This window comes from Schistocerca gregaria, chromosome 6, assembly GCF_023897955.1.
Source record: "Schistocerca gregaria isolate iqSchGreg1 chromosome 6, iqSchGreg1.2, whole genome shotgun sequence".
In the NCBI taxonomy this organism is placed as follows: domain Eukaryota; kingdom Metazoa; phylum Arthropoda; class Insecta; order Orthoptera; family Acrididae; genus Schistocerca; species Schistocerca gregaria.
The window spans coordinates 247,033,824-247,044,527 of NC_064925.1; the positions used below are offsets into that span (position 1 = coordinate 247,033,824).

Consider the following 10,704-nt stretch of genomic DNA (forward strand, 5'->3'; position numbering starts at 1 on the left):
TAGCCAATACTGTGGAACGAAAAACTTCGTTCTAATAAATTGATTGCCTCAGTGGAAAGATTAATAAAGCCAAATTTCTTTAGCAAACTGACAAAAATAACTTCATTGTTCTGCAAAGCGATTAATGCTTGGCTGCTAACAATTTGGAAATAAAATAAAATCAGAAATCTGAAACTAATAACATATTTTTGCCTTCCGTAATTATGTCAATGTATTATAATTCAACTGATAGCTCCCGGCCGCAGAAATCCATTTTGTTTTCATTTGAAGTGGGAGCTGTAAACGAAGATGAAATAGCTAAATCACTTGACGCAAACAGGGGTCAGGTGGAGACTACAACTCAGAAAACTCTGTGCATACGCGAATCTGGCAGCTAGGGTGCGCGAGAAAAATGTTTCTCGTTAGCATTTGGCTGCTTGCTGCTTACTGCCGATACAGTCAACAGCCACACTTCAAGTAGCGGGAAGCAGGAGAAGGTATTGCTCATACACGAGTCAACTGGGCATGCACAAGAGCCCGCTGGCAAATGGTCAAATGAACCTAATGTAAACCGTTGTGACGTCACACTCATAGAGAGCAGATTATTGCTACGAAGTATTACATAGTCTTTGCCCTAAGGCCTTTGACATACTTTTGCTGTTTGCAGACGCTTGTGCGTGCATGGTGTTTTGTTGTTGCAAATAACGCATTTCCAAGCTTTATTTTTTCCTCTCGTTCATATTTTATTGCTGCAGTGTCATTCCCCAGCAGCAGGACACAGTAACATTCTTTGCAAAAGAATCAATTTTTACCAGTCAAAAACACAAAAATTTAACTGAAAGCTAAAACAATGAAAAATTCAAGAGTTTTTCCCCGGTTTTCTCCCGGATGAAAAAATTCCCGGGTTTTTCCCGGATCGTATACACCCTGAAGAAGCTACCAAATGGGTGCGCATGTAGGTGGGGTAGGAGTCAGCAAACAGATAGCACATGGGAAATGGTTGCTTGAGTATGTGTCAGAGAGAAAAGACCACTCCAAACTATGGGCAAGTGGGACTGTGCACAAGGATAGGTTCAAATGGAAATACGTGCGCGAGGAGTCCGAAAGGAACATGGGTGCTCCTAGTTATGACCGAAGAGGTTAAGTTGATTGAGAAGGTCAGCCAAGAGGGCATCTCTCTTGCAAGTTCTTGGAGAACCCCAAAGAGAATAGTGCACATTAAAGTCACCGAGCAGTAGAAAGGAGTGAAGTACCCGCCCAATAAGCTGGAGGAAGCCTGCCCTGGTGACATTGAAAGATGGAAGGATGTAAACGGTACAAAGGGAAAAGGCCAAGTGAGGAAGGAAAAGGATAACTGCAACAGCTTGAAGACAGGTAGTCAGGCAAATGAAAATTATCCCGTATGAGCAGCATGACTCCCCCATGAGATGGATTGCTGACCTCTTGGCAAGGTAAAAAAGGACTGGGAAGAAATGCAAAAGCTCAACACAGTCGTGAGGACGCAATTTTGTTTTCTGAAGGCAGAGAACAAGTGGACACTGCGATTCGAAGAGCAGCCGTAAATCCTCTTTGTTGGATCGAAGGAAGCTAACGTCCCATTGGAGGAGACTCGTGACGATGAAAAAATGAAGGTATGTCACTTCAGTGGCTGCCAAGTGCAATACTGCAAAGGCTCGCTGCTACAGGGCACGGAGGCAGGAGGATCCTGCTCCATGAAGTCTACATAAGTGTTGGCTTTCTTCTGCTGTTGGCCTGCAGAGTCCAGTGCAGACAAACAGTTGGTGGTGCGCACCGTCGACACGGAGGTCAGTTGGGCACGGGTTTCATGTGGCGACACCATTTAAGAGGATCTTCGAGTTGCCAAAGGGGGGAAGACATCTTTGAGCCCTTCCAGTTAGCAGAGGAAGACTCAGGTGTTGGTCAGTTAGAGGGATGTACGAAGTCCTCATAGGCGTATCCCTTTTGTCCTTTCCTGCCTGCCATTTGTGTAGCTAGTGACTCCCCCCACCCATGGGGCAAGAGTATGGTGGCTTGTTGCACAGCTGGATGAGGAGGCAGCAATGTTATCATGACACTAGGTGATTTCACAACCTCAGTGCTGAATCTGAGGTCGCATGTCTGCATGGCCACGTCCTTCATGGAGCCAGATGTAGCAAGAACAGTACCGTGAGTGCCAGATGGTAGAACACAGGGTTTATGACTAACCAGTAACTTGCGAGCTAGCAGGTAAGGTACTTTTTCCTTTACCCGGATCTCCTGGACAACCTGCTCTTCGAGATATATGGGACAATCTTGAGAGGAGGAGGCATGGTCGACATTGCAGTTAATACAGTGGGAAGTAGGAGGAAGACAATAGCTCTTGTGCGCATCCCTACCACAGGTTACAAACTTGGCTGGGTGTCATCGAGACATTCATATGTGGTTGAAACGATGACACTGGTAGCAGCACAACAGGTTTAGAATGAATGTTTGGACTGTGATAACTTCACAGCCCGATTTGATCATAGACAGAAGCACCACTCTGTCAAAGGTGAGAAAAAGAGAGCGTGTGGACACTGAGCAGGCATCTACCTTTTTCATCACCTGACGACAATGACACCCTGATCAGAGTGGTATATTTGGATTTCCACCTAGCTAAGACAGTCGAACGATCTAGTGTAAATAACACCATAAAAAGAATTCGGAGGTCTGTGGGCCTCGACACGAACAAGATAGCCGTGGAGAAGTGAAACGGCAAGCAGTTGTTGTGCTCGAGAATCAGAACTAGTCTCCAAAGCACAGTGCCATTCCGCAACCGAAAGCAGGATCTCACAGGGCCGGCAATTGCATCAACACCTTTCTGGATTAGAAACGGATTTACCATTGTAAAGGACTGACTGTCTTCAGTACGTGGAACCACAAGGAACTGTGGTGAAGCTGGGAGGGTCTTTGAATCTGGAGGTTCATTCCATTTACATTTGGTAGACGTAGTCTGCAAAGATAATGATTGGCTCATTGCACGAAAATCCCCCTTGATTGCCAGCATCTCCAATGGAGTGCTCCTTCCAACTGGGGGCCCCCTTCACAAGGGGGCACTTACCAGCCTCCACTCAGGGACCCAGGGTCGCCAATCCCATATCGAGCAACTGAATACTGAGCTTCTGGGGCCGGGGAGGAGGGGGTGTAAACAGTCAAACAGCTGCACATCCATCCTGGATCGCTTAACAGCACTTATCACTCCCCCCAAGGTACAGCTTGCCTCCTACGATGACCTGAAGTCTACAACATGGATAAGTCAGCAGCATGATGGATCATTCATGTGATGTGATCTACCCATTCCTGGACACTGTCTTAGTGTTCGAACACAGGCAGCTGGCTGAACAGCATCCAGTTAGCCCTGCTGACCATCTGTTTCAGTGCATTCTGTTGAAGCAATCCTCTGTCCAGTAGGTTAATGTGGAGTGGGAAGTGTGCACTGGGTCAACAATACTTCCCACTAAACAGAGTTTGCAACGACTGGAGAGCTGAGAAATAGGTCAATGACTGAGAATGACTCAGCAGCAGCAGCAGCAGCAGCACAGAAATGATTGGAAGTACCAATGTTCAGGCTGCACAGCTCTTGGCACGTCATGAGGCTCTCCAAAACCCAACCCTGAGAGAAAGTGGAGGTTGAGCACCACGAGACATGATCATCATTGAAGTCCCCCAAGAGGAGAAATGGGTGGGGGAGTTGTTCCATAACAGTCTACTGCATCAGAGGGAGGTAAATACAAGGAGCAAGAATTTCAACTGCAACTGCTTGTAGGTCAGTAGCTAAGGGGAGAGCAGATGAATGGTGTGTGTTGTTTACAAACACAGTAGTTCCTCCCTTGGCCCTTTCCCCAGCCAGGTCATTCTTGCAACAGACTGTATAGCCCCATAGGACGAGGGCATCAGATGCTTTAAAATGCGTTTCCTGCTAACACAAGCATACTGGACATTCGTGTGTGTGGAGCTTCAGTTCCTCTACATGTGTCCTTAACCCATTATATTCCACTGAAGGATGGGAGCCATTTATCGTGGGGGTTGCACTTTCATTCTGTCTTTCCACCTGGGAGGGGAACCTACTGCTTGTGGTGCTCAGCTTTGGGGCGAGATTCCTGCCCCAGTCCATCATCAAGATCCATTAGCTCTGATGAAGAATCAAGATATTTGTCTGAGAGTTAGACATTGTTGGACGGTTGACTTCCCAGTTCTGTCAATGGCTGATGCTTTTTCTGGGATATTTTACCCTGAGTGGGCTTTGGGGCCACAACTGTGGCTGTGATAGTATCAGCAATGTATGATGGAGCAGCCTGAAACTTTGCAGTAGCAGGGAGCTCCACAACAGTGGCAACCACATCCTTCTCCAAAGTCCTAGGTGGAGGTATGGGCAGCAGGAAAAGTGCACTGCCAGATGCAGGTAGGAGTGTGACTCTGTCAACATCTGTTTGTGTAGCAGCATCAGTTTTAGAGACTGGCTGTTTAAGAAAAAGACACAAAAGACGTAGCAAATGTAGGAGGTTGCATGGCATTGTAGATCGTTTTGGCCTCTCCGTACAATTAGAGGTTTTTATTTCCTATATCTTCCTTTCTTCAAGAAAGACACTGCAGTCCCTTCTCCAGGCACTGTGATCCCAGAGCAGTTGGCACACTTCACAAGAGATGAACAACCAACTCCTTCATGGGCAGGCTTCCCACAGTTGCCACAAGTGGCTTCCCCCTTACATCCGAAGTGCTGGCACTTAAAACAGTGCCTAGAGCTTGGGAAATAAGGCTACACTCTGAGGTGAAGTAAACCTGCCTCGACATGCTCTGGAAGTTTCGTGCTGTTGAACGTAAGTATGAGTGCCCGATTCCACTAGATTGCCATCCACCCTTTTCATTATATTTTGTACATCAACAATGCCTTCTTGGGCCCACTCATTTTTAGTTCTTCTCTGGGAAGGTTAACTACATCCCTGGAAGTCAAAACACCTTTGCTGTACCTCAAGGTCTTGAGCAGTTCTGTCTGTCTTGCATAATCCCCAGTTCTGTCTCTCTTGCATACTCTCCAAGACATCTAGCTTTTTGGAGGTTAACTGCTTGATGGGAATTAGAAGTTTCCACTAACAATGTTCCATTTCGCAAGTGTATGACTGACTTTAAAGACCCACAGATTCCCCCTAAGCCCTTTCGGATACAGGACAATACGAAACCTTTTCAAAACTACCCTCTTTCCGCTTGACTATGAAGCCAGCACAATGTGCTCTGTCACTAAAAATACCACCACTCTGAATAAGTTTAGAATCAAGAGGACTTGCTACATGGGCCCTCTTGTTTAACTGGGTGTTGGTACCCACCTGCGGTCTACCCTTCCCACTGGAATAAGGAAGAGAAAACATCGAAGGATCCATCTCAGTCCCAAGAGCAGCTAGGAAAATAGAAGTCACATAGACAGAGCCCCACATGCCTAGGTAAGCCTTATACAACTGAAGTATGGCAGGTTCCCCAGAAATTGCCCGCTAAAGACTGTTGCACCTCCAAAACCATGCATCTCATCGGCACGAAGCTCACATTAAGATTTAGGGGTTTTTATAGAGGTTTTTACCAACCTCGCAATCCAGGCAGTCAAGTCAGTCAAGACGGGGTTGCCAAACCCATACTCAGCAAATGAATGCTGAGCCCCAAAGCTCTGGAGTATTCTGGGACAGCACGGCACCATTAACAGATAAGATTAACGGATGACACTGAAAAGTTCAAAGAGCAGCAGCTCATTTTTTATTTCTATGACACGCGTGTTGGAGTGGCAATCATTAAAGCAAAAGGCATTTTTCGTTTTGGTGAGCTATTTTCACAAAATTTGAATCACAAATGTTCTCTTTCAAATGCAAAAATATTTAGTTGAGGACTATTTGCATAGAGAGAAAGACCAATCTAATAAACTAAGAGAAAGCAGAGTTTGTGCAGAAAGATTTAAGTGTTCATTTTCCCATTGTGCTGTTTTGGAGTGGGATGGTAGAGAAATAGTATGGTGGTTCAATGAATCCTTTGCAAGGCAATTAAGTGTGACTTGTGTAGAAGTCATGTAGATGTTATCACAGAAGAGCAGATTGAAGTGGGGAGCTAACTTATTTCACAAGAATAACAGGGAGATAAAAGTATAATAAATGAGTTGTTAAGCCCGTTTGGAAGATCTCAGGTGTTTGAAAGAAACTGATGTCTTTTGTCATTCTCAGCATAACTGGTAGGACAGTAAATGCTTACAAACTAGCTGTAAACTGATGAAGAATCAACACAGATTAAGGGTTGTCACATTCATTCAAAAATTAATGTAAATCCAAGAATATAGAAATAAGTAAATTCTGTACAAACCAGATTACAGAAGCATGTCTTTTGATTTAATATTGGACAAGATAATTTTTGTAATTCTTGACAGTTTCCCAGGGGCCACAATATTTCATCATCTTTCAGGTTGGCATCCAGGACAGCAATACTTAATCTGTGTCCAACCACATCTGTTTATACACTCATATGCTAAAATCAAATGACTGAAAGCAAAGTGTGGAGCAACATTCACATGCTTCACAAATAAGACAGCACAACAATGTCAATCACACACAAAATTTATGCACCTCTAATAAAACTAGCACATGTCAAGGCAAGCAAATCCACAGGCCTACAAGTTTGATGGTTAATTATTAAAATGGATGGCATGTGCTATAATATTAGGACGCAGAGACTCAGAAAAAAAATTTCGCTTGAAGTGTAGACATGAAAAGAATGGTCTCCATAAACGGTTGAGATGGAAGCCTTTGTCTCAGCTGACCAGAATGTCCGCTAGTTTTATTACCGTAGCTTCCTTGACCACTGAATTACAACAGACTGAAGCTGTGGCCAGTATCCTGAATTTCCCATAACCCACTGAATGGCAAGTAGAAACATACAAGGTTCAGCCAACACAAGACTGTTGGGCTTTATTTGGGAGATTCAAGATACTGTGTGCACAGCCTCATTCTACTGGAATTAAGTGTCAAGGTTTTATTTACAACTTGTGCTGGTTGCCTTATCTTTGATCCATGTGCACTTCACAGTGTATCTCTGAATCACATGCTTCAACCATTTCAGCATATAAAGACACACCTGCAACTGTGAATTCAGTCAAGGACTCACACTAAAGACGAAGGTACAGTTAACACCTGAGATCTACAAAATTGAAGTTCCATATTTCTGTCCAGAATGCCAGAATGGATGCCTGAAAGTTACTGTTACAATACCCATGTCATCACCAGAACAGGAAACTACTATGATAAAGCATGAAGACAAGGAATTTATCTACACAAGCCAACAGCCACATATGATTCTGTGTCAAAAGCTACCTTCCTTAGCTGAGGATGGTAGTACACAGATGGATAATATATTCACAGGACAAGCAGAGGTTAAGCAAATGCATGCCCACCCTCCCCTCTGTCTCCATTGCAAATGGATTGTCAGATTGTAAAGAACATTTTGTCACATTACATAACTTAGTAATACGTGCAGTCCCAAAACAGTCAAAACAATGAGGGTGAGAAATGACCAAACAATGAAAGATTTGAAGGCCAGCTTAAAAAATGTTGAGTAGGATGATGTGTATAATGAGGCTGATACCAGCTCATATTAATGAATAAGTTTGTAACCATTTTTGGAAGTAATTCTTCCCAAAAATTAATTATCCTAAGTTAAATTTTGAAGTAAAGTCTCAAAAGAACGTAAACACCTTTGGATTAAAGGAGACCACTCACCAGATGCGTTATGCTGTGGATAGGCCATTCAATAATAAAGAAAATTTGCTAGCTCTGAGAGTAATTCTTTTTCAAGCTAGAGTAAAAAAAAGATAACCTCTCCCTTCTGGCAACTCCAAGAGATAGTAAGTTTCCTTTCTTTATGTGTTGTTTTCATGCAGTGATCACCCTAAGTTAGATGCAATACTACGAAGTCTTCAGATAGACATCATATCATTACATACATTAAAATATCTTCAAACACATAAGAGGAACCCACCGACCAGCCACAGCAAGTAAAAATCCAAAAGCAGACCTACTTTCACATTGTAATCAGTACTATAACATTTTAAACAAAGTTGTAGCAAATCACATACATGTTATCCAAAATTGAAAAGGAGGTGTGTAAAATTAAATCAATAAGAAGTATTTTTAAAAGGGAAACAGGGAAAGAAGCCTTACAAGATGACATCTACAAACGCATTCAACTCAAAGTAAACACTGCGCCGTAACACAAGATGACATCTACAAACTCAACCAACTCAAACTAAACTCGGCGCCATAATGACATTACACACCACAACACCCTTATGTCACAGGTCAAACAGATAGGTGGGATCGGACACCTTCATTGACCCCTGATATGTTATGTCACATAATTAGTTCATGGTAGTTTTCCTAGACATATTGAAGTATATCATTTTGGCTCCCTATAAGAAAAGTGACTCCACAAATGTCACTAACTACTAGTCAGTATAACTTCTTACATCACTTATCAAAATTTTTATGTTGGTTACCACCTGGGTAGTAATGAGATGCTTAATCACAGCTTATGTATGTGAAGCATTGCCAAGAAAGCTATTTATACTTTTGCTAAGCAAATAAGAAAAACTATATGATTACATATAATCAATGGGAATCTGCTGTGATAAATCACAGGCATTTGATTGGGTCAATGATTATATTCTATTATACACAAGAATATTTCATAGGATACATGTTTCAACAACTGGGGTTTAGTTCCTATTTCAAAATGAGGTTGCTCAAACGTATACTATAGGATACTTCAATAACACAAACAGGGATGACATACGCTAGTATCTCTGTGGGAGAAATCACAATGAGCATCCCATACAGCTCGATCAAGGACCCATTGCTGTTGATGTTCAACCATTTTACTTGAATTAAGAGGCAAAATTGCAGATGATACAAGCATTATTTCCAAATGTATCAAGAAATATCCATACAGAAAACTGTAGCTTGTATGAAGTTTTTGTTGAAGTCTGTACAGTGCAATAGCATTGAACTTTGGAAATAGACATAGCTTCTCCACATTTGCACTGTCAAAACTAACATGTACTATGAATGTAGTTTACCAATAAAAAATAATAAACAATGTATAAGTTTCTAGGACCTTGGACTGCACACTAATGATATTTTAGATAGGAAAAAAACTGTAGAACAAGCCTGATAAAACTATTCGATTCAGTTCCCTTTGCCATCAGAACTGCAGACATTGGGGACATAATAAACAATAAGTTTTTGATATCATTTCATTCACCGAACTCCTACATTATAATACTTAGGCTAACTTCTCTTGGGCAGTAAGTATTCATTGTACGAAAGAAACCAACTAGAATTATTTGTAAAAATAACACATTTATATCTTTCTGACACTGTTTAAACAATTAGGAATATCAATCACAGCCAAACAATACATAACCACAGAAGAAATAAGTTGTGATTATCAATACCAGTTTGAGAGTAACAGAGAGGTTAACCAACGCAAGATGAAAAAATGATCTGCACTTCCCTTTGACGAATCTAACTATGCCACAAAAATGACTGACATAGTTATAACACACACTGATAACCTACCCATTGTAGTAAAATGGGTGACAACGCAGTTGCGATTTCAAGTGTATATCATACATTACCCGTGGAATACAGAAAAGTTGTCCAACTTTATTATACGGAGATGTTACCAAATGCAATGAAAGAAACGCGTATATAAGGCTAACAATATTTCAATGTTGGACAACTGTATCGGTGTGTCCATAGCACCGCCGTTGAAGATACAGTTATGTTAAGAATCCAAACTAACATAGTGGAGGAATGTGGCGAATCCTCCCAATCACTATGAGTAAACGTAAAAATTCTCAGGTAACAAACCGTATTGAACGAATAACATTTGCACAGCTCATACCTCATCTGTGACACTCCACTGTTCGCCTGAGTACCGAAATGTACAATGTCGCCTTGACAGTGTTGGATCGGCGATCACGAAAGACGACTGTAATGATCTTCCAATAACAAACTGCAACAGTTAAAACGATTTGATATAGAACAGTCGCAAGTTAAACACTGTGCACATATTAAATCAACAGCTCTATATTTCTCACTTCTTCGGTTGTAATATCTATCTTCGAAAAATTCTTATCATCAACGGAATTGTTTAATAAACTGGGCATCGTGCCACACACTGGACGTTTCGCCATCCTACACAACACCCCACACAATACACAGAGCAACAACTATTCAACACTGGTCAAACTCCTTAACCGTAACCGTATCTGACAGCCCCCAAAGATGTTTTCTATGTTGATGTTGCAACGAAAACAAAACAAAATTCTAGCATCCTTGGACAAAACATTAAATCCCCCGAATGACATACCGGATGGTTATAATTAAACTTTCCATGTTTAAAACTTTATAACACGGAAACTAATTAGCGTATGAGAACCAAATTTCGTAGCATTAATGTCCGGGGCATGTGGAGTACGATTTCCATGGGGCGGAGCGCCACCGACCAGTTCCAACTATGGCCCCCAGGTGCCGTAATCAGTCATCGTGATTCATAATCACACATACACGACCAGTCGCAGTGCACTTGCTGACTGAGTAACATAAGCTTAGACAAAAGGAGCATGGCATTATTGGTGAAGCTCTATTACCAAAACAACAGTACTGCTGTAGCTACACTTCG

At 42.1% G+C, this 10,704-nt stretch overlaps 1 protein-coding gene across 2 annotated transcripts in view; it reads right to left on the reverse strand.

The window, feature by feature from the left end:
- The window catches only part of LOC126278563 (E3 ubiquitin-protein ligase rnf8-like), a 135,503-nt gene extending 125,105 nt beyond the window's left edge, over positions 1-10,398 (reverse strand). Inside the window, exons 1-2 of one of the 2 annotated variants that reach the window (XM_049978757.1) lie at positions 10,121-10,398; positions 9,925-10,035 (exon numbers count right to left, since the gene is read on the reverse strand). In XM_049978757.1, coding sequence (XP_049834714.1) covers positions 9,925-10,035; positions 10,121-10,216 — 207 coding nt within the window. In that variant the 5' untranslated portion in view covers positions 10,217-10,398. The remainder of the gene's footprint in view (positions 1-9,924; positions 10,036-10,120) is intronic. The other variant, XM_049978758.1, reaches the window with a different exon arrangement.
- Between the last annotated feature and the right edge of the window lie 306 nt (positions 10,399-10,704).